The 24,865-nt window shown below is 46.7% G+C and overlaps 1 protein-coding gene across 2 annotated transcripts in view; it reads right to left on the reverse strand.

The window, feature by feature from the left end:
• Nucleotides 1-24,865, reverse strand: part of MOK (MOK protein kinase) — a 401,862-nt gene that overhangs the window by 108,119 nt on the left and 268,878 nt on the right. For both annotated transcript variants that reach the window (XM_069208354.1, XM_069208353.1), the window contains exon 8: nt 11,595-11,696. In XM_069208354.1, coding sequence (XP_069064455.1) covers nt 11,595-11,696 — 102 coding nt within the window. The remainder of the gene's footprint in view (nt 1-11,594; nt 11,697-24,865) is intronic.

Consider the following 24,865-nt stretch of genomic DNA (forward strand, 5'->3'; position numbering starts at 1 on the left):
GGGAGACGTGGGGGAACGCTGGGTGGAAGGAAATTTGTGGCTCCTCTCAGATTCCAGAACTTTCTGCCACAGAAATGTGAGGAACATGTGTTTTTTTCGCCAAATTTTGAGGTTTGCAAAGGATTCTGGGTAACAGAACCTGGTCCGAGCCACACAAGTCACTCCATCTTGGATTCCCCTAGGTCTCTAGTTTTCAGAAATACACAGGTTTGGTAGGTTTCCATAGGTGGCGGCTGAGCTACAGGCCAAAATCTACAGGTAGGCACTTTGCAAAAAACACCTCTGTTTTCTTTCAAAAATTTGGATGTGTCCACGTTGCGCTTTGGGGCGTTTCCTGTCGCGGGCGCTAGGCCTACCCACACAAGTGAGGTATCATTTTTATCGGGAGACGTGGGGGAACGATGGGTGGAAGGATATTTTTGGCTCCTCTCAGATTCCAGAACTTTCTGCCACAGAAATGTGAGGAACATGTGTTTTTTTAGCCAAATTTTGAGGTTTGCAAAGGATTCTGGGTAACAGAACCTGGTCCGAGCCACACAAGTCACCCCATCTTGGATTCCCCTAGGTCTCTAGTTTTCAGAAATGCACAGGTTTGGTAGGTTTCCCTAGGTGGCGGCTGAGCTACAGGCCGAAATCTACAGGTAGGCACTTTGCAAAAAACACCTCTGTTTTCTTTCAAAAATTTGGATGTGTCCACGTTGCACTTTGGGGCGTTTCCTGTCGCGGGCGCTAGGCCTACCCACACAAGTGAGGTATCATTTTTATCGGGAGACGTGGGGGAACGCTGGGTGGAAGGAAATTTGTGGCTCCTCTCAGATTCCAGAACTTTCTGCCACAGAAATGTGAGGAACATGTGCTTTTTTAGCTAAATTTTGAGGTTTGCAAAGGATTCTGGGTAACAGAACCTGGTCCGAGCCACACAAGTCACCCCATCTTGGATTCCCCTAGGTCTCTAGTTTTCAGAAATGCACAGGTTTGGTAGGTTTCCCTAGGTGCCGGCTGAGCTAGAGGCCAAAATCTACAGGTAGGCACTTTGCTAAAAACAGCTCTGTTTTCTGTGATGTGTCCACGTTGTGTTTTGGGGCATATCCTGTCGCGGGCGCTAGGCCTACCCACACAAGTGAGGTATAATTTTTATCGGGAGACTTGGGGGAACATAGAATAGCAAAACAAGTGTTATTGCCCTTTGTCTTTCTCTACATTTTTCCCTTCCAAATGTAAGACAGTGTGTAAAAAAGATGTCTATTTGAGAAATGCCCTGTAATTCACATGCTAGTATGGGCACCCCGGAATTCAGAGATGTGCAAATAACCACTGCTTCTCAACACCTTATCTTGTGCCCATTTTGGAAATCCAAAGGTTTTCTTGATAGCTATTTTTTACTCTTTATATTTCAGCAAATGAATTGCTGTATACCCGGCATAGAATGAAAACCCACTGCAGGGTGCAGGTCATTTATTGGCTCTGGGTACCTAGAGTTCTTGACGAACCTACAAGCCCTATATATCCCCGCAACCAGAAGAGTCGTAACGGTATATTGCTTTCGAAAATCTGACATTGCAGGAAAAAGTTACAGAGTAAAACGTAGAGAAAAATTGATGTTTTTTTCACCTCAATTTCAATATTTTTCTTTTTCAGTTGTTATTTTCTGTAGGAAACCCTTGTAGGATCTACACAAATTACCCCTTGCTGAATTCAGAATTTTGTCTACTTTTCAGAAATGTTGCGGTTTCTGGGATCCAGCGTTGGTTTCATGCCCATTTCTGTCACTGACTGGAAGGAGGCTGAAAGCACAAAAAATCTTAAAAATGGGGTATGTCCCAGTAAAATGCCAAAATTGTGTTGAAAAATTCAATTCAAGTCTGCCTGTTCCTGAAAGCTGGGAAGCTGGTGATTTTAGCACCGCAAACCCTTTGTTGATGTCCTTTTCAGGGAAAAAACCACAAGCCTTCTTCTGCAGCCCCTTTTTCCCATTTTTTTGAAAAAAACGAAATTTTCAATGTATTTTGGCTAATTTCTTGGCCTCCTTCTGGAGAACCCACAAAGTCTGGGTGCCTCTAGAATCCCTAGGATGTTGGAAAAAAAGGACGCAAATTTGGCGTGGGTAGCTTATGTGAACAAAAAGTTATTAGGGCCTAAGCGCGAACTGCTCCAAATAGCCAAAAAAAGGCTCTGCACAGGAGGGGGAAAAGGCCTGGCAGCGAAGGGGTTAAGAGTGCCGAAGGCAGAACCCTGACGGACTAAGGAAACAATGAACAAAAGGGCCTCAGAAAGATGGGCAGAGAGAGGATCAACTGACTTGTTTGTGCACCATGCCACATAATAATGCCGACAGGCGTATATCATTTTGATGGAGGGACGCCTGGCTGCCAAGATAACTACTGCCAAGATAACATTGCATACTTCGGGTGGAAGGTCAAAAGCAGTCACCTGCCGCCGCTCAGTCTCCACACAAGAAGGCGAAGACTGGGCAGTTTTGGGTCAAAAACCACCCCCTGGTGCTGCAACAGAAGATCCTCCCGAAGGTGCAGTCTGATCAGAGGATCTGTGGCCATGCTCAATTGCTTTGGATACCATACTCGGAGCCACAAGAATGACTTTGGCCCAGTCATTCTTGATCTTCTTTAAAATTCAGGGAAGAAGTGATATTGGCATTGGCGGAGGCCTGAGATCCACTTGAGATAAAAAGCGGAGTTGAAGGGAAACCGCCGTGGAAACTCCAACACACAAACCTGCTGACATTGCACGTTCTCTGCAGAGGCAAACAGATCTAACCAAGGCTCTCCCCAGTGCTGAAAGAGGCTTTGCACCACCTCCGGATGGAGATGCCATTCGTGATCGACTATATATTGACTGCTGAGTACGTCTGCTCTGGCGTTCAGAGACCCCGCCAGATGTTGAACCACCAGAAGGATGCCCTGATGTGACAGCCATGTTCAGGGGCGCAGTACCTCCTGACAAATGGTCCAGGACCCCACATCACCCTGTTTGTTGCAGTACCATAGTTGCAGTCCATGAACACCTGCACCACTTTCCCTTTGATAGAAGGAAGGAATGTTTTCAACGCAAGTCTGATCGCCTGAAGCTCCAGCAGGTTGATGTGAAGTCCGGACTCTGCCAGAGACCAGAGGCCTTTGATCTTCACCTCTCCCACGTGGCCGCCCTAGCTCAGAAGTGACACGTCTGTCACTATTATAAATTCTGGTTGAGGAAGGGAGAGGGATCTGCCAATGACCCAATCCTGATTCGAAAGCCACCACTGCAGATCTTTCACAATCCCCTCTGAGATCTGGACCATATCGGAGAGATTCCTCTGATGCTGCGCCCACTGGAACTTCAGGTCCCACTACAGAGCACACATATGCCATCTGGCATGTGTCACTAACTGGATGCAGGAGGCAATGAGGCCCAGCAGCCTCATAGCCTGAATATCCAAGACTCGCTGATCGGGGGGGGGATAGGCTTGATACTGTGCTGTATCCAGAACAGCTCCGGTAAAAGGGAGAGTCTGAGAAGGGGTCAGATGTGACTTCGGCATGTTTATAGTGAACCCCAGTGTGTGCAGGAGGTTCACCGTAGTCTGAAAGTGGGAGATTACTTTCTGGGGCGTGTCCGCATTCAACAGCCAGTCGTCAAGGTAGGGGAAGACTGCAATCCCCGACCTGCACAGATGAGCTGCAACACCTGCCATCACTTTTGGGAAAACCTGAGGGGCGCTGGTAAGGCCGGAGGGGAGAACAGTAAATTGAAAGTGCTCATGACCTACCACGAATCATAGGTAACAACTGTGGGCAGGTAAGACGGGGACATGAAAATAAGCGTCTTGCAAGTCCCACGCCACCATCCACTCTCCTGGGTCCAAGGCAGAAAGGACCTGAACTAAGGTGAGCTTTTTGAACTTCTCCTTCCTGAGGAAGAGATTGAGGGTCCTGAGGTTGAGTCCAGGACGTAAGCCCTTGTCCTTTTTGCGCACCAGAAAGTGGTGGGAATAACAACCACAAACTACATCTGGCGCAGGAACCCTCTGTATAACCCCCTTGGCCAAGACAGTCGCAACTTCCTCGCAGAGATGTGGCAAGTGATCCCCCATCAGGTGAGGAAAAGATGAAGGCATGGCCAGAGGGGAAGTCTAGAAGGGGAGGAAGTAGCCCCTTCAGACAATCTGCAAAACCCATCTATCCGTCGTGATGGATTCCCAGTGGGGCAGGTGATGGCATATCCTGCCGCCAACTGGCCGGAGGTGGGGGGATGGACTAAGAAGGTTTGGAGGCTGCAGCAGGGGCAGGGGTGGACAGCAAAGACCTCTGGTTCCCTGTCTCACATGCCTGTGAGATTCCACATCCCTGGCCACGTAGAGGCTGAATGGCATGCATGGCACGTGGCTGGGGAAGGGATGTAGCAGGGAGCCCCTCCCCTGGCCACGAAAGGGGTGAAAGGTGGACTGTTGGGGAAGAGGATCAGTGGAAAGTCCAATGAACCGAGCCAAGGCTCGGGAGTCCCTAAATCTCTCGAGCACAGGTTTACCTTATCTCCAAAGAGATAAGAGCCATCAAAGGAGATGTCCATGAGGGCCTGCTGGACATCCCCCCAAAAACAGAAGTTCTTTGGCGTAGTAATGACACTGTCAACGCAACCGATATACCTAGAGAGTCGGTCATGTCCAACCCACATCGAATGGTGAACTTGGCCACATCTCTCCCATCGGCAATAGCCTGGCAGATGATTCCACGGGCCTCCTCCGGGTTCTGCGACAGAACCTGGGCAACCGTGTCCCAAAAAGACTGGGTATAATGGTCCAAGAGGCATGCAGTGTTTACCAACCGCAATGCCAGACTGGAGGAAGAAAACATCTTCTTCCTAAGATGGTCCAGTCTTTTTGATTCCCTATCCGGGGGAGGTGAAGGGAATGCGCCAGATCCTTGAATGGCCAAGCTTTCAGGAGTGGGGTGTTTGGTCAGGCATTTAGGGTCGTTTGGAGCGGGCCCATGGCGGTGAGAGATTGCACTATTCACAGGAACCCCTGTGCTGGGTTTGGACCAGATACCCAGATGGACATTGGTAAGGGCTTCATTGAATGGAAGGAGAGGCTCTGAAGCAAACGCTCCGGGATGAAGTACTTCTGTCAGGAGATTAGTCCTGACTGCAACAGTAGGCAGTTCAAGGCCAAGGACCTCGTCTCCCTACTGACCACCAAGAAGTAAGTAGCTCCCTCTGCCGTAGTCACGGTAGGAGAAGGCAGCATGCCAGTGTCTGGAGAGCTATCAAGACCACTGGCCTCGCTAAATTCCTGAGCACAGTCCATGTTTGGGTCTTCTTGCTGGTATTCATAAGGGTCCAGCGACCCCTGCAACCCTTCCTCGCATTCATACCCATAGAAAAAAAGGGACTGAATCCAACCTGGGGAGGCTAGGCCTCATCGAAGACGGAAGCAGTGGAGCTGACGCCGTTCTGGCTCCGTGTTGTCGAGGATCGGGTCGACGTCGATTGTGGGCCCAACCGACGTCGGGAGCGTCGACGACTTTGTAGATGCTGGGGAAGGTCTCAATGGCCAGAGCCGGAGTTGCCGGCGCAGAACCTGAAGGGCCCCCCTCAGACTCCCCAGGCCTGAAAGTGCCACTGGGGGGTTGGACTGCCTAAAAATGAGGCACATGGCCTCATAAAATTCTTTTATTGTGCAGGGGCTCTGCAACTCTTGGAAGGTTGGGGAGACGAAGAGCGGACTCAGTAGTAGGCTCCGCGGACGGAGGCCTAGAGCATCAACACTCTTCCAGCGAAGTAGAGTCCGAGTGACCGGGTGAAGTCGAAGAATGCCTGGCCTTCTTCAACTTCTTCTTTTTCTTACCCGAATGTCCTGATTAGTTCGAGGACGACGAGGAAGATCTCAGTGGCCAGAGCCGGAGCTGCCGGAGCAGAACCCAAAGGGCCCCCCTCAGAGACCCCAGGCCCGGAGGTGCCACAGGGGGGTCGGAATGCCCCAAAATGAGGCACATGGCCTCATAAAATTCTTTTAGTTGGCCAGGGGTGCTCCAGCTCCTGGAAAGTTGGGGAGGCGAAGAGCGGACCCAGTAGTAGGCTCCGCAGGCGGAGGCCTAGAGCGTTGACGGTCTCCCCACGTCGCAGCATCCGAGTGAAAGGGTGAAGTCGAAGAATGTCTGGCCTTCTTCAACTTCTTCTTTTTCTTACCCAAATGTCCTGATGAGTTCGAGCATGACGAGTGGTGGTGACTCCGTGGCCGGTCTCGATGCCTTCCTCTCAAACGAGTCTAACTGGTCAGAGAGAATGGGGCCTTGATCCATAATGAAGGCAGGTGAAGGCCCTTACCAATGAGCAGGCCCAGGACTCAGCCCCAACTGTGTCTGGCCAAGGCCTTGTGCAGTGCGCCATATTCTGAAGGACTTTGGACTAAGCCTAGTGCCATGGTACAGTTCTGCTTGCCTGTACCACTGATGTTGACAATCATGCTTGCATAAAAACCCTCAGCCAGATAAAACCGTCAAGAGATATGGAGGTAGTGTGCCATGAATTCCTCCATACCCCTCACAAGTGACCAGAGGAGGGCGGCCAAAGATTCAACAAGTGGAGGTGAATTGAGTGGTGACTTTTTACCTGGCGAACACAATCTTCCATGTGCCTGTTTTTTCTTTTTCATTCTCGTGAGGCCTTGCCCCTTGCCTTGCACCCAGTTGTCTATATCCGATGAGGCACTGCTCACAGGCCCATCACCAGCTTCAGTAGCCTAGCTACTGGAAGAAGAGTCCCTGAGCTATATGTGCTGATGAGCAGCTATCTCAGCATGCCTTGCTGAGCACAGGTTCAGCATTCAGCTGGCATGCATTCTACCTTGGCCCTTAAACTCAAATGCGTCCTGTGAGGTCTTTGCATGTACCCTTTCTTGCATGCGAGTCCAAATTTTGACTTTATCTGAGGGAACGACCATAACTGTCCCTTCATAACCAAGATATGTCTTCACAGGGCACAGAGCTATTGACTTGGATTCCTTGCCCTGTGTTTAGCAAGATATCTAACTTGTGCTGTCCAACTCCAAACCCAACTAAGAAACAAAGCAGGTTTCCTGTGCAAATAACTATTTAACGGGAACACTTACTCTTAATATTACTGAACTAGAATCTTGCTGCTTTTCCTATCTTTTGAAGTCTTTATATTCGGTTTTTCTTACAATTAATTAGACATCGTATCAGTCAGTGATTGTGACTATTGTATTAGGAAGCACTATTTTTGGCAGGAGGATTGAGATAATCATTGTTCTCAAAATAATTATCAACAATACAGTGTTCATAATCAAATATAGAATACAAACAGTATATGTTAAGTATTCACAATAGTCTGGTGCTGCGCCATACATCTAAATATATTTACTTGGCAACAGACATAAACATCACTTCTTAAAATTATTACACAGGGTGACATTTGTTCCTAGCACTATTATGTTCCATCCTTCAACACGAATATCTCTGTTGGCAAATGTCCCTTAAATCAAAGGAGATCAGTCACTTGCCTTTCCACAAGGCAATACAGCGCCCAACTGAAATTAAATGTTTTGATAGCAAAGCCAAGGATGTACTGTTTTCTTTCCAACTTTGTGTTATCATGTTTGCTCAAAGGAAAGGCCATTCAAGCTCACTGGCAATCTCTACCCTACAGAGCACTGAATATGTCTGTAGTTCATTTGAACCGTCTGTTCTTTATCACAGCGCCTCATATACTATCCAAACTTTCAATCATGTGCTCCAGTATTAATCAAAGCTTCCGTCATCAAAGACATTTCAATTGTACGTACGTCTCAGCATGCACAATTGTAGGCATCCTTGTCAAAATGTGTTGCAAAAAACTCAAGGGCTGGAGACCTAGACAACCATATCTGTGCAAACAACCATCAAACCATCCTTCATCTACATCATCCAGGGTAGCATACAAAGATGACAGACCTGCTGCATCGTGTATGTAGGGTGTTCAAATACAACTGCTGTGTAAACCCAACACAATAATCCACTTCAATTTGCACTGAAGGTTAGTGTCCCAAATTCAGTAAGTGTACCATTCGGTGTGACAAAGCTCTACTTTAATCGTCTGAAAGATCCAGGCACAGCAATACCTCTACAACTTTGCCACATGATGATAAATTATTATAATCCACTGACTGGCTATTTGTGCCATTATTCAACTTCTTCCATTTGACACAGTTGTGAATGCGCTGCATGTTGGTTGGTATTTGTTTCCCTTGGTTGCAACACCAACAATCATGACTACATTGACATCAGAGAAAAGGTGAACTTCATCATTATTTTGATCTATCAACCTCACTGACCTCAATACAACATATTTACTTGCTTTCCTCTCCTCTTTTTCTTGACTACCCTAACCAGCTTTTTTTGCATGCACAACAACTTAGGCGAGTAGATCATTAGCTTGCTATTTTCACACGGTATTATCATGCTGATTGTTAGCCTTCAAAGTACAGGCACACAAAATTGTGCCATTATGTCCATTATCCAGAATCCTTACTATGATGGATCCCAGGCCATCACCAGGCCATCACCAGGTCCAGTTTAATGCGTTGTCCAGTTTACCAGCCAAGTTAGTTTTGATTTCTCTTACTTTTTAGGTCTTGCCTAGGCAGCATATGCAGTTTCTACTGTAGGAGCTTTCGGCACGCCCCTCGTTTTTCATTTGTTCCTTTGTGTGTCTTTCTAAATCTAGTTTTTTTTGTGTGGTGAATCAGTCACATTTGTCTCTCCTTTTGTGCTTTGGTTCACGCCCATGGCAAATGGTCCTGTTTCATTTCTTATTTCTCCTCTGGACATTTGATTTACTTTAGCCACACTATTTTTTTAGTTTGCCTTGCCTCAGGATTTTGGATTGTTATGTTTTAGGGGTGGTGAAACAACCGCAACCCACTCACTCTCATTTCAGCGCTCCATGTGAAGCTTGTTTATTCTGCTCCCTTCGTGTCCCAAACCCCACAGCTTTCCCTCCTCCTCCACCGACAAACTTACAGAAATCCAGAAATGCAGGGATTTCATCTCATTGTTCTCCTTGTAACTCGACTTCGGTGTGGGGTACATTACTGTAATTTATTTGAAATTTCTTCCCTCATCCCATGCTCATTTCCCATTTTTAAATAAATTATGTTTTATACCTCAAATTATCATTGCGCATTGAAGCACTCACAGCTGTCTCTGAGCAATCTCCACTGCTCTCTCTGTGTCCCAAAGCCAAGAGCTTCCCCTCCTCTGCCGTGCCGACAAACTTTAACAAATTCAGGAATGCAGTGATTTAATCTATTTGCTCTCCTATGGTGATTTAGTTAAAATATCTTCCATCAACCCTATGCTCGCAGGCATCTCCCATATTTAAATAAGTTATATTTTATAGCTCAAATTAGCATTTTGCAGAGAAGTACTCACGTTTGTCTTCATACTAAATTATTTGAGCAGATGGGATTTTTAAAATGGGTAAATGTTAAATAATACAGCTCACTGGAAAATGTTATGTACCTGTGCAGGATAAATAAAGGATAGTAAGGCGGTAAAAGTGTCTTTGGTCAATCTGATATGTGCACTTGCCTATTCAAACCATGCAAGCATTTAAAGGGGGTGGGCACAGTGGCGGATGGCGGGTGCGGGGGCAGAGGGCACAATACAAAATATACAATTACAAAATAAAAATAATAATTAATTTACCTGCAGGAGTCTTCCTCACGGTGTCCTCCTGCTCCCAGAAGCTCCAACTCAAGACAAGGAAACACCACTAACAAATCCTGATGCTGCCTTCATGTTGGTAACTAGCATGAGAGCAGTGTCAGGATTGGTGCGAGCAGCCTCTCTCAGCGCTTACTAGAGTGCTGGAGGCCTGTGCTTTCTCTAACCCAGCTGTCTTGAGAAAGCTGGCTTAGAGCAGTTTAAAGTGCGCATGATCAGGCTGGCCGTTGCAAGATAGTTGGCCATAAGGACATGTGCTCTTTAAACAAGTGCACAGTCCCCATTTTATTTTTCAGTTCTTTGGGTATTTCTTTAGTGGGGTGACGCTCCTCTGTTCACTTGGAGGGGCTGCCCCTGGGTGGGCACAACGATTTTGTCAGTGTTTCCGAAGCCACTTATATTTTGTCTGCAACACGGTTTCTGTTGGGCATATCTTTGTTAACATTAAACCAAGAATTAGTTTTGAGTGAATAGCTTGTATCTTTACAGACGCCGTGGATGAGTGCTTGTAAGCTGCTTATTACAATGATGGCTTTTGCTGCGCTGCAGAAAATGAAAACAGACTGCTTCCTTCATCAAAGCAAAAAGCAGTCCTATTTTTTTATTAAACAAGTGTTAATTTCTCTCGCTGCCAAAATTATTGTGCAAAAGAAAAGAGAAGATTTCGCACATCATCTCTTAACTAGACACGAACATCCTACAGCAAGTGATAAGCGGGTCTTTTTTTCACAACTCATTACCATTTGTGAAAAGGTGTGTTTAATACATTTGTATCTAGCAGGCTTTCATTTGTATTTGCAATTGCATGAATGTTACCACATCTGGTTAGTTTCAGGCGTGCCTGTTAATGTTCTCCATTCAGCTACTGACAGCACTCTTTCAACCCTCACACACAAGCTGACTCGCACTACTGACAGCACACTTGTTGCCTCACAGAGGAGCAATCTCAGACAACCAGCAGCACTATAACAACCACCACAGCAGCATCTTCACACCTTTGAAAGACTAGTAATCACAGAGACTACTATCAAAAATTTGGAATAGAAAGAAATATGTGTATACAGTAAAAATACAAGGGAAAATAAAAACCTAAAAAGACATAAAAAGGGTATTTTATTTTCATGGATTTACTCACAAAAAATGCGCTTTACGCCGCTCACCTACACAGCTTCTAATTACATATACATACATTCAGATAATTACACTTTTACTTTTGATCCTGAACATTAACACAAAAAAGCCAAAAATAGTAAACCTGCATTCACATCTAAAAGTAAAGACCTATTGGCTATGCCAGTGCTTGTTTTAGACTTGCAAAAGGTTTTGCTTCAAAGTGTTTATCTGTGCTGGCGATTAGACTGCTCAGATACCACGGCCAATTTCTTTTGTAGAGTTGTGCTCTTTGTATCAGCAATAAACCTCTCGTCCCTCTAGGTTCTTCTCAGCTTTTATTATATGTTTCGCAGAAAATGATTATGATGATTGTCAGTCCTCTTTTCAACAAGACGTGCAATTTCAATATTTGTGTTGTGAGATGCTGGCGCTCAATAGAAAATCAGCCTCCTCACTACACAGCAGAGGATACACCTCATGCATCAACTTTACACAGCTTCTACCTCACCCTCACACATATCTCACCCATCACGTGTCTCACTCAATATTTTAACACTAGTATAGAAACCAATTCTATCTTTATATTTTTTAGCTATGAGGCACTTAAATGACTGATCCAATCATAATATCATGCCTCAGTATGACACTCTAATCTGATATGAAAGCAATGTAGTCAGACATGCATTAAAAGGAAGCCGAGTATTGAGGAATACCATGCAGGTAATACTGATTTAAATTATAATGAATAGTATAAATACTTACTGTTTGAACTTTTTAAGCGTTCCCTCAGCCGGTGTGCCTACGACATCATGAATTTTGGAAATTTGGTCAAGTTCATTAGATCCAGGAAAAAGAGGGCGAAGACTGTAAAAACAATAAAGACTCTTTGTTACTTGATAAATTCAAACGTGTTGCTTTTCAAAAAAGGCATGAATTTATACATGGTTGCTCTGCAGAGTGGCAGTTAGTGTGGCAATGAACAAACAATTCACCAAGAAAGAATCTGAGTTCTTCAAACAGATGTGGTTTAACAAAATAGGGAGTCGATAAGTAATCAGTGCTGAAAACCGACACAAAGATATCTTGTACTTGCAAGCATTTTCCTGTTTATGGTCAGAACAGTCAATAATGAACTACAGTGGTGTGAACCATACTTTAGCACTCCTTTATGAAGAGCCTAAAAACCAGGAAAAAAGGAAATATTTACCATTGAATAAAATTGTGAATCAGGTGACCTTAACCTTCAAATTGAAAACTGACAGATGTTATAGAGTACATTAGGTTCCACATTCCATCTTCAAGAAAAGTTTTACATGTCATAGAACTGGGCTGACAGGCTTCTCTCTTTTGTATCAGAGGCTTCAGTGGACAGTGTGGCTCGGGCAGCTATGATATCAAAACTACTTCAGCTGTTGAGGAGGCCCTGTCTCACGTCCCTATCCTAGAAGAAGCCCCCCAACCCCAAGGGCTTCAACTCACTCTCGGACTCTGGGAGTCTGTCTGGCACTGATGATCAAGATCCTGTACCTTCCACAGCGGAGGATGTCAATAGGGCCTGGTTGTGTCCTAGAGCTGAGGATAAGTCTGGCAATGGCTTGTTGAAAATTAACAGCCTGGCGGCCGGGTCTGGCTTTATTGCAACCACTCAAATTGAAGGCCTGGTCACTTCAGTTCTTAGCAGGGGAGCCTTGACCTTCCAATAAGTGATTCAGAGGGCAAACTTCTCTGGGATCCTGACAGCATCAAACCCACCCCTATAAACCCTCTTCCTCCTGTTTTAGAACCAGCCACCTCTTTAGCCGCTCCTCACTCAACACAGGCCTCCAGTGCAGGGGCACCAGTCCCCCCCTTCGAGAGATCCTGCCGCCCCCACTTTATATGCTATTTATGATTTTCTTCAGCAGCATAGGGAGGAGTACCAAAAGGTCTCCCTCACATTGAAAAAAGCACATTTGAAGGCGTAAGTGGTTCCGGAAGCCTCCAAACAGGTTTTCGTAAAGCTGAGGCAACTCAGGCTGCCCTCAAGCAGCTGTGGGAGAAGCCGGATCATACACCCAGCAGCATGAATCTCAGCTGGTTACTCTTTGATCCAGAGTTGAGGACCTGGAGAACAGATCTCAAAGGAACAATCTCTGGGGCCTTGGTATCCCCGGGGCAGCTGAGTGGGACAATGCCAGAAGGTATTTCTTTCATCTCTTTCGAGAGTCCTTTCCTAAGCGATTGGGTTATGGACAGATGCTTTTATGCCAAAGGGTTCATTGTTCCCTATTTCGTCCATACAACAAGGGCGGGTCAGTTCACTATCCTGGGCTATTCTTATCTACATTAGCAATTTCATACTGTGCCAGGAGATCTTCCGGGTGTCACACCCAAGGTCATTGATTAGAGCTTGCGGGTTCAGTTTTTTTTGTTTATTCTGATTTCTGCCAAAAACAGTTGTTTGACAGTGGTAGCTCAATGAGCACATCCCATCCCTGCAAAAACGTGTGGATCAAGCATGAGGGCCAACTGTACTTTTGTTTTGATGCATAAAGGTTGCTATGCTGCTATACAAGTGGCCGCTGGCAAAATGATACAGTGCTCTTGTTAATTTTGTTTCACTTGGGTAGTGGGTAGTGATCTTTTGGGGTGTTCTTGGTCTCTCTTGGTGGGGGTCTGAGTAGCTACAAGACATAAAATCCTGTTTGAATTTTTTCCTGCCTTTAACTTAACCTGAAGCTGGGATTCTGTTTTCTTCTTTCTCTTGTTGGTCTTATCTTTGGTATTGATTGATGGGTCTCTCCTCATGTTCATTATTCTTTTTTTAATCTTTCTGTTATTGGGGCCTCTAAGAAGGGGGGTAATTTCTGCAGCCACCCATGGGGTCAAATTCCTTCATTGTTTCAATAAGGGGGCTGATGGCCCACTTCTGGAGCCCTGGTTTGGTTGGGGTCTTATTGCGGGGTGGGACATTGGGCAGAATTTTGGGATGGATGGGGGTCACGATTTTAGCATAGGTAATTGTGCCACAACTAGGTGTGAAGGTTGGGGGGTGGTTATGCAGAAAAAAATGAACTTAGTAGTTCCAGTGGACAGCTCTGGATGTGTTGGAGGCAGCTTCTTTATTTTTGTGCACGTTGCATAATTTTTTAGACAGACTATGATAATAGCTAATCTTGCTAGAAGTCGTGATCAGCACATGCACATTCTTTCTTGAAATGTGAATGGCATTAAGGCATGACATAAAGGTGAACTAATAAGGGAGGAATTATATTCTTTGTGGACACATATCATATGCCTACAGGAGACCCACCTTTCCAGGACTCAAACCCTACTGTTGATTGATCTGGACTATTGAGTCTTGTGTACTGCTAGTTTTATTTGCGCTCAGAGGAGAATTGCTCTCTTCGTGCGGGATAAGAATTGGATTGTTATAGGGTATAAGTTAGACTGGAGTGGTCGATGGCTCATTGCGATTATTGCCAGGGAGAATGTCCAAATTACTATGGTGGTCATTTTGACCCTGGCGGTCCGAGACCGCCAGGGCTAATAGGACGGAAGCACCGCCAACAGGCTGGCGGTGCTTCCAGCCCTATTACGACCGCGGCGGAAGCGCCGCGGTCGCACTGCCGGGGCCGGCGGTTTCCCGCCGTTTTAGCCCCGGCGGTGATAATCCGCCAAGCAGCGCTGCTCTGGGGATTATGACACCCCTACCACCAGCCTGTTTCTGGCGGTTTACACCGCAAGGAAGAGGCTGGCGATAAGGGGTGTCCTGGGGCCCCTGGGGGCCCCTGCACTGCCCATGCCACTGGCATGGGCAGTGCAGGGGCCCCCTAACAGGGCCCCGGCCAGCTTTTCACTGTCTGCATAGCAGACAGTGAAAAGCGCAACGGGTGCAACTGCACCCGTCGCACGGCCGCAACACCGCCGGCTCCATTAGGAGCCGGCTCCTATGTTGCGGTCTCATCCCCGCTGGGCCGGCAGGCGCAAACTTGGTTTTCGCCCGCCGGCCCAGCGGGAATGTCATAATGGGGGCCGAATGAGTGCGGCCGCATTGGAGGCCGCACAGCGGTTACCGCCTGGCAGGCGGCGGTAGCCGCCCGCCAAGGTCGTAATGACCCCCTATATGTGTAGTCTATGGCCCTAATGGGGACGACCCAATGATCTTCGATTGCTTCTTGCCCGAATTCCACCAGTGGCCTGAGCTTCTGATACTGGGTGGTGACTTCATTGTCTCACTTCACCTCGGTATTGACTCTTTGCATCTTGGGGCGCTGAGCTTGGCTGGGAGTGGAAGGCTGCATCTTAGGGATGACATGAAACAACTAATGGCCTCCTATGAGCTCATCAATGTTTGGCATAGTTGTCGTCCCAGTGAGTTTGGATTTACCTTCTACTCTGCTCCCCGTAATTCATTCTCGTGGACTGATATGTTTTTTGCCAGCCATTCTCTGTTACTGCATCTTAATATCCAGGTAAATCCGGTAAAAATTTTTTTTTTTTTTTATCCATGGAAAACAATCGTCTGAAGCTTGCAGGCCTCATACTTTGCCCCTTTGATCATAGACTTCTTCTTGTGTTGAGTTAGTTCATTTTATGAATAATCATGTCAAGGATTGTTCAGAGTTAAACATTGGCTCAGCCTCCATCAATGCGGTATGGGATGCACTTAAAGCTTTCTGCAGCGGGCACACTGTAAATAACTCCTCATACCAGCGTAAGGAGTCTGGCAAGGTGAAGGGTCAAATGTGCTCCTCTATAAATTCTATTGAACATAGTATGGCGCAGTGCACAATTTGCGAACATTGGCGGCGGTTTACATCGTTCTCAGAACAAATTGCAATCTCTCAAACTGACTGTAGGGAGAGGTTATGGGATAGGTTGATCAAGAGGATTCAGGCTAAGCAACTGCTCAGCTTTGAAAACAACAAGGGGATAGGGAGATTACTCTCCTTTAAGGTTATGGAAAGAACAAGCACGAATTACCATTCAGAAAATTGTCAATGAAATGACAAAGGAGAGCAAGCCACTGATCATCGGCACATCAGGGTAGAATTCTGCTAGTCCTACCAAATGCTTCATCAGGAGGTCTGTGTTGTTTCGACTAATGTAATTATTCAGTTTATCAAGGAGTACCACCATCAGAAACTGAGTGGTCACAGTGGTCCAGTCTGGTAGAGCCAATAACTTTTCTGAAGTCAAGGCCGCAGTGAGCCAATTGGCGATGGGTAAAGCCTATGGTCCGGGCAAATCGTTCTCAAATTTGATGCAGGGTAGAGTTCTCTGCTCAGGTATTCTTCAAACCCTATGACAATCACCAGAGGCACTCGGCAGGGGTCTCCTCTCTCACCTCAGCTCTCTATATTGAACCGTATATCTTCAAAAGATCTCCGGCAAATAGCCCCCATGCTAGGCCCATCAGGCACTGCAGCACCAGCCCGACAAGAAGCAGACCTGATGATGAAGCATGCCACCAATTGGTGAGTAAAGACTTTTGCTTCTAAACAGCTGTGTGCCTTGGGTGACCTGGCAGTACTCCCCTAATTGGGTTTGAGAAAGTAAATTATGGAACAGTGTCCTCTGTTGTTTTGTTTGTCGTAGCTTGGGAGTCAGCACACTGGACTGCCAATATCGCCCAGTCCCTCCTCCTTTCTTTCAGCTCCTGTCCAAGACAGGCACTGGGTACAGTTGGCAACAAACCTGTGCACTGAATTGTCATTACAGATAGAGGAGATCGAGTACAAGTTTAATCAAATCTTTAAGCAGACAGTCAAGGTTTTCAATAAATAGAATCAACTGCATCTGGGACTGATTAAGAGAGGTAACCTCATTACAATGATTATCCTACCTTGTTATTTTACCTCTTTAGGTGCATACTCTGTTATCTTTCCTAGGTTTTCTTTAGCAAAATCGAGGTGTACTGGCAAATGTATTTGGAGTTAAAAGGAACCCAGGTCTAGTATACAGTTTCTGCAGTTACCATGGGATAGAAGGGGTCTCTCCTTACCGGGTTTATGGGTCTACTATCTAACTGCTTTTATGTCACAACTAACTAAGTTTCTTGGTAGGGAACCATGGTTTCTTGGGTGTATGTTCACAGACTATGTGCCATTGGGGAGGCTATTGTGCCCCACACAGGCATTATTGACATGCTGTAGTTTAAAAAGATTTTTCTAGCTATTGGACTCATATACCCACCTGGGCTAAAATCCTAATATGCCCCGGTTTATACCATGCTAGCTTTCTTGAGTGCTGGGAGGGCTCTAAGCTCCTCACACTAGGGCAGATATACAAGGGTGACATATTCCTATCATAAGAGATTCTGCAGCAATGTTTTTCCCTGTTCCCCGTATGTGATTTTCTAGATATCTAGAACTCCAACATCTCTTTGGCAGATGATATTTGCTGCTCCCAGAATAGTTTCCTAGGCAATCTGATGGGAAGCCCTCACAAGGGTAGTATCAGCATGGCCTATAAAATTATTTCCTCTGCAGAGTTTGAGCGGACGGTTGACCCATTTCAACTTTGGGCTGATAAATGGAGAAGGGACCTCAGGGTAGAGGTGACTCTCAATGACGTTAAGTACACTAACATTCTTGCGAGGACTGTCCTTAATGTCTCCTGGGTCAAAGTATATCATATTAAGTTTATACACCATTTTTATTACATGCCTTATCAACTTCACATTCTAAAGGTCAGACAAGAAGAGAAATGTTTTTGGTGTGGGGCCGAGGGAGCCATGCATATTATGCTAATTGTTTGACTATGAACAACTACTGGGAGACCATTATGGAGAGGCTTAATTGGATTTTTCAGGTCAATGCTGTATGGGAGCCTAAGTTAATAATATGAGGCACTCTCCTTCTATCTCACCACATCGTGTAGGGATATAGGGCCAGATGTTGCACGCCGTTTGCATGGCGCAAACTGCGAAAAACGCAGTTTGCACCTTGCAAATGGCCTCACGCGATGCACATTCCCAAATTGCGAGTCAGTACCGACTCCCAATTTGGGAATGCAATTCGTAAATAGGAAGGGGTGTTTCCTTCCTATTTGCAACTCGCATCGCAATTCAGAGTTGCTTTGTGACCGCGAATGCGGTCGCAAACCAACTCGCAGTTACCACCAGTGTCACACTGGTGGTAACACATTTGCAAAAGGGAAGGGGTCCCTATGGGACCCCTTCCCCTTTGTGAATGTCGATAAAAATATTTTTTCAGAGCAGGCAGTGGTCCTATGGACCACTGCCTACTCTGAAAAAAACGAAACCAAATGGTTTCGCTTTATTTTTCATTTTGCAACTTGTTTTCCTTTAAGGAAAACGGGCTGCAAAATGAAAAAAAAAAACTGCTTTATTTATAAAGCAGTCACAGACATGGAGGTCTGCTGACTACAGCAGGCTACCATCCCGGTGAGTGCAGGGACTCGCTAAAGGTCGCAAAATGCGACCCACCTCATGAATATTGATGAGGTGGGTCTTTGCGAACCCATAGCGAGTCGCAGAAGGTGTCTGAGACACCATTCTGCATCCGTTTTTGCGACTTGCAAAATGCAAATTGCTCAGACTCGCAATTTGCAAGTCGCAAAAACGGATTTTTCTACATCTGGCCCATATTTCTTTGCCATTGCTATGGCAAGATTAGTGTTGGCTCGATATCGGCTATTAAGGGAGGCTCCAAGCCCTAAGTCCTGGTGGCACGAATTCTTGAATACATGCACTCTAGAGCTGTCTCTACTAGATAATGATCAACGCAGAACTAGGTTAAAGAGGATCTGGGACCCTCTAAGGGGGGCAGATGAGCTGGGTTTGGGGTGGTCATGTCTAGATATTGATATAATAATATATACTCTCATTTCTGACAGTTGGTCAGTTATGATGCACCCTGCACTTTACACTTTTGCATTTTACACTTCATGGTCGTTTTTTCCTCCCAAGGGATACGGATTACCTTCCCCCCCCCCTTTGTTTTCTTTTCAGTATGACTTGGCTTATGTAATTTGGTATATTTCCTAATTTGTTGTAGTTAAAATGTACTCTAATAAAAATATATATTTTAAAAAAAAATACATATCTATCTGACAAGGATATACCCAGAGAAAGCATCAAACACCATCTTATCCCTAGTGGAGTGTTCCCTTAAGTTCGATTGGGGTTGGGCTGCACGCAGTAGAGCACTGGTTGATGTGATCCAACTAGCAATGCTGGCGAAAGTAGATGCTTGGCTGACATTACCCTCAAAGGTAACGAAAAGCTGGTTTGATGACCACATCCCTGGTTCCATTCAGATAAAAAAAAAAGACACACTTCACATACAAGTTCATGCTGGGTTTCCACAGGCAAGGAAGCAAGGGGACATGGCAAGAAAGAATGATCTCCTTATTTAGGTGGAACAGCAACAAAACGTTTGGGAAGAAAGTACAGGATGTCTGAAGAGTCACTGTGTCCTGATCAAACAATGTGAAGGGATCTGAGGCATGAAGGACCTGAAGTTCCATTATATGCCTAGACTTTGTTGTGCCCCCTAAAAAGGCAATCTGCAACAAAATACATTTTAGGTTGCAGTTTGGCTTAAAATGCTTATGTGTCAGAATTCAGAGAGACAAATTAAGGTCCTAGGAGGTGGTGGGATACGTTATCAGTGGAAGCAGATTTATTAGGCCTAGCAAATGCTTCTTGACAGCACCCCCTGTTCCAGTATGCCCTATACCAGCATGACTCAGCAGTGTGGTGTGAAACCACATCATCATTGACTCAGCATGTTAGTCGCTTGGTCTCAGACACCAATAACTAATAGCATAACATCAGTCACTTTCTGTTATAGTGGGTTTTGGTAGAGGGTTTCCTCAAGGAACCTAGTAGTTCTCTGAAAAGCGGCACAAGTATCAGAAAAGTCAATTCTTAAGGATCCATGTGCTCAAACTGAACAAATGTAAAGAGAATCCCAGAACAATAGCAGTTTCTATTATGCAGCTTCCTTGTCTAGTTCATAATGAACCAGTACTCTTTGTTGTTATAGTCCATGAGCAAGGTGGCATAGAGTTCAAACTCTTGCCAGAGTAGAACATGGCTGGCCATGATGGTTCTGTCTTACTACAGTGAGTGACCTCTGGACTGGTAAAGTGTCTTCCCACATAGCTTTGGAGATGTTGCCTAAAGGCCCATGCATGTAGGTGGTATCTGTATAGCTCAAACCTAGCGAAACAACAATGTAGTGCTGTCAGTGGTTAAATGAAGAAACACAAACAGTGAATGTAAGCTGGGATTGTTGGCTTCTGAAAGCTGGACTAGTTAGTGTGTTGGGATACAATGTTTTTGAACAGGTGTGGCTACAGCTCTTTTTTAAACTTAAATAGGGTAGTAGTAGTCCTGATGGATAAGAAGATGTCATTCAAAATCTTTGGTGTGTAGATGGAGAAAGTCCGTTGCCTAGACTTTTCTTTCTTGCACTTCTTCAACTCCGATCTGATGGCATCCTGGCAGAGGGTGTGCTTAGAACCATTCAAAATGGTGAGCTTCTATTTAGACAGGTGTGGTGCAAGTAATGATATCTTTGTAGATAATGAAGATGATGCAGGCCTGTACAAGGAATGAAAAAAAGTTCATTAGGGTGGAGTTGATGTGGGCACTGATGAGGCCTGCAAGATCCCCTTAAGGATCACCAGGGTAGGAGGATGTTGCTTTGTTCTTCAGGGAAGCTGGCATCGTAACAAAAAAAAAGAAAAATAAGCAGAGGGATTCACATACATAACTACAGGGCACTCCTTGAGGGTCTGGTATTTGATGTCTTATGATTTTGAGAAGTCAGGCTCAGAGAAAGGTGTATTCCAAAGCTCCTTAGGCCGCCTGACAACCTTGGTCTCTATGGTCAGGGCTGGTGTTGGTGGGAGATCTTTTGGGGCCAACAATGCATAAATACCTTCGTATTCAGGCAGAAGTAATAGCATTGCAAAGGGAAGGACCCCCAATGGTTTGGTATGAAGGCATGATGGATGTAGGTTCTCATGGTCACATGTACTTGCAGTCTGATCAGTGCTCAGTTCCCCCAGGCAGAGCCTCTTGCAAAGAGGGGGACTAGTAAATAGAACCACAGAGGAACTGTCATTTCTGAAGGGCCAGCAGGTATAGTTCTGACCAAAATACACACCAGTACCTGGTCTGGCGACACTAGTGCTGCATGAATCAGGGTGTTTCATGCTGGTCCTCAGGTTTCATGAGTTGGACCAGAGATGGCGGCATGTGCACCTGAAATTATAGGAGCTGTAGAGGAGAAGTTGGGAGTTGAACTGGCAGAGATGGAACTCAGAATAGAGGCAGAGAGACCATGGGCCTGATTACAACTTTGGAGGAGGTGTTAATCCTGTCCCAAAAGTGACGGTAAAGTGATGGATATACCACCAGCCGTATTACGAGTCCATTATATCCTATGGAACTCGTAATACGGCTGGTTGTATATCCGTCACTTTACCTTCACTTTTGGGACGGATTAACACCTCCTCCAAGGTTGTAATCAGGCCCTATGACCCTCATTACAACTGTGGCAGTAAATGCTGCCTTCCGCCGTGCTGACGGTCGCCAACATACCATGACCGCGGCGGTATTCCGCTACGGGTATTATGACCCACACTGAGAAATCCGCCAACATACAGACACACACACAAGTCCGCCACACCAAAGGTCAGTGATAAACGGGCGATAGCAAAACCCACACTGTTACGCCAACAGGAATGCGCCCACAGTATCATGAATCACAGCGGTGGTCTTTCAAACGTGGTAAACCATAGGCTGTACACACCGCAGCGCTCAAAATACACACATACTTACAAAACTACACCACATTGGACAATTCAAACTACACACACCTGACACATATACACACACCACACCCACACACTCACACCACTATAAAACACACACCCACATTTTCCACCACATCCATGGCACCCCAAAGACAGCCCAGGTTCTCAGAGGAGGAGCTAAGGGTAATGGTGGAGGAAATTATACGGGAAGAGCCACAGCATTTCGGATCACAGGTGTAGCAGACGTCCATAGCCAGGAAGATGGAGCTATGGCAGAGAATAGTGGACAGGGTCAACGCCGTGGGACAGCACCCCAGAACAAAGGATGACATCAGGAAGAGGTGGAACGACCTACAGGGGAAGGTGCGTTCCGTGGTTGCAAGACACCAGGTAGCCATACAGAGGACTGGCGGTGGACCCCCACTTCTTCCTCGACAACTAACAACATAGGAGGAGCAAGTCTTGGCGATCATGCATCCTGAGGGCCTCGCAGGAGTAGCAGGAGGACTGGACTCTGGTAAGTCAAATCCTTACTACTTCCCCCCTCCACTACCTGCATGCCATCACAAGCTCCTACCCCTACCCTCACCCCATCACTCCACCACCTCACATATACCCCACCATCACAACCCACCCATTCCAATACCAAGCCCTGCATGCAACACCAATGCATGGACCCCCATCACAGACCTGCATGGACACCCATCACCAAAGCATGCCCAGTAAATCACTCACACAATGGCAAGCTGACAGGGAAATCACAATTATAGAGGGAAATACACCCATGCACAAGATGGCACATGCAGATATAATAACACTGCATTTGCATCCCCACAGGACCCATAGTCAACGTCCCTGGAGAGGAGGTGCCAGCTACATCCAGTCCCCCCATAGAACAGGCCCACAGTGATGACAGCAGCTCTGTACACCTGGGTCTTGATGACCAACTTGGCCCATCTGGGACCTTTGGACAGTCGGGTACCCAGGCACAGTCCCAACCCACCACAGAGCCTCCCCCCACAGAAAACACCAGCACAGCACCCACCGAGCAGGCCCATGCCACTGTCCCCAGGACACGTCATTCAGCAGTGTGTCCACCGCTACAGGGACCCCAGGCAACCCCACACACCCAGGACGACCATGGACCTGGGGTCAGTGGCAGTGGGCACACGGTTCAGGGGACAGAGGCACAGGACAACAGGGAAGCTGGGAGGACTGCTGTGCAACAGGGGATGGACAGGCCCATGGAACCCACTCTCCACGAGGCACTCTCCAACATCCTGGGAGCATACCACCATTCCCAAGAGACGATGGGCCAGATACTGGCCAAGCTGCAGAAGACCCTGCGGCTGCAGGAGGGACAGTACCTGGGGATCAGGGAGGACCTAACGAAAATATACATCATCCTGTTCACCATTGCAGGGGTGCTGGCAGACATGGGCAAGACCATGACGGAGGCAGTAGCACAGCAATGGTCGCCTGACACTAGCCAAACTGAGGAACAGCCTTCAACATCTGCCGGCGCTAGTGGACAGGAGGCCCCACCACAGGACACCAGCATCCCACCCCCTACAGAAGAAGAACCACCCCGCAAACGGTCCCTGCAATCCAGGCAGAAGACAGTGAACATTGCCAAGACCCCTGCCAGGAAATAAGACTCTCCTGAATGTCACCCTTCTGTCCCACACTGTCTCCCTGTGCACCTTGAAAAGCCATTACTCCCCTTTCTATGCCCCATTGGACAATGCACCTGTGATACCTGTTGTCAACATATTCTTCCTCTGCCTCCTCTTCCTCACAGTCCACAGGCTCCACCGTTGCCACAAGACCATCGTCAGGCTCATCCTCCTGCAGAAAGGGCACTTGGCGTCTCAAGGCCAGGTTGTGCAACATGCAACGATAATCTGGCACACCTTCTTGGGTGAGTAGTACAGGGACCCACCTGTCAGATGGAGGCACCGGAACCTGGCCTTCAGGAGGCCGAGGTTATTTCTATAATCCTCCTTGTACTCCAATGTGCCTCATTGCAACGTTCCTCTGCCCTTGTCCTGGCATTCCTCACTGGGGTCAGTAGCCATGAGAGGTTGGGGTAACCAGAGTAATCTGAGAACATCTAGGGACAACTGTTAGACACACGCTAACCCTTAGGGACAACCCCATACCCAGGCACCTACTCATACTGTGTGGGGACCTTTGGCTCACATATTAGCCACACCCGGTGCCTCTGGAGTTGGCCCATCACATATGGGATGCTGCTTTTCCTCAAGATATAGGCGTCATACACAGGGCCTAGAAATTTTGCATTCACATGGGAGATGTACTGGTCCGCCAAACACACCATCTGCACATTCATTGAGTGATAGCTTTTTCTATTCCTGTAAACTCGTTCATTTCTCCGGAGGGGGCGGGGACAAATGCCACATGTGTACCATTAATGGCACCAATGATGTTGGGGATATGTCCCAGGGCATAAAAGTCAGCTTTCACTGTGGCCAAATCCTCCACCTGGGGGAACACGATGTAGCTGCGCATGTGTTTCAGCAGGGCAGACAACACTCTGGTCAACACGTTAGAGAACATTGGCTGAGACATCCCTGATGCCATGGCCACTGTTGTTTGGAAGGAACCACTTGCTAGGAAATGGAGCACTGAAAGGGCCTGCACTAGAGGGGGGGATACATGTGGGTTGGCGGATAGCAGACATCAGGTCTGGCTCCAATTGGGCACACAGTTCTTGGATTGTGGCAGGATCAATTCTGTAGGTAATGATAATGTGTCTGTCCTCCGTTGTCGCTAGGTCCACCAGGGGTCTGTACCCCGGAGGATGCCACAATCTCATAATCTGCCTCAGCGGTTAAAGCCTATGGAAGAGAACGGTGAGCAGAGGGTCATTTTCACACTTATATTGCACTAATGATGACTTGTTGACTTTTCAGAAACAGTATGTGAACTCGAGAGTCCGTTGATGTGCCAATGTCTGCTGTGACGCAGTTAGGTGCCATGCCCCTGAAATGGCGGATGCCTGAACTGTGAGGAGGGACAAGTGGAAATGAGGTAATTGCTCTGGCGTTGTGCGTCGTCGCGGTAGGCGGTCGATGACCCCCACGCAAATTCACATTGGTTAACATTGGGCCCTTTGGGTTCCAGGAGCCTATGGGGATGTACACCGACGGTGACGGTACACACTGCTGCGGACGTGTGATGCTATTCATTGTGTTTGACCAATGACTTTGTGTTTCACCATTGCGAATATTAGT

This window comes from Pleurodeles waltl, chromosome 9, assembly GCF_031143425.1.
Source record: "Pleurodeles waltl isolate 20211129_DDA chromosome 9, aPleWal1.hap1.20221129, whole genome shotgun sequence".
NCBI classification, from domain to species: Eukaryota; Metazoa; Chordata; class Amphibia; order Caudata; family Salamandridae; genus Pleurodeles; species Pleurodeles waltl.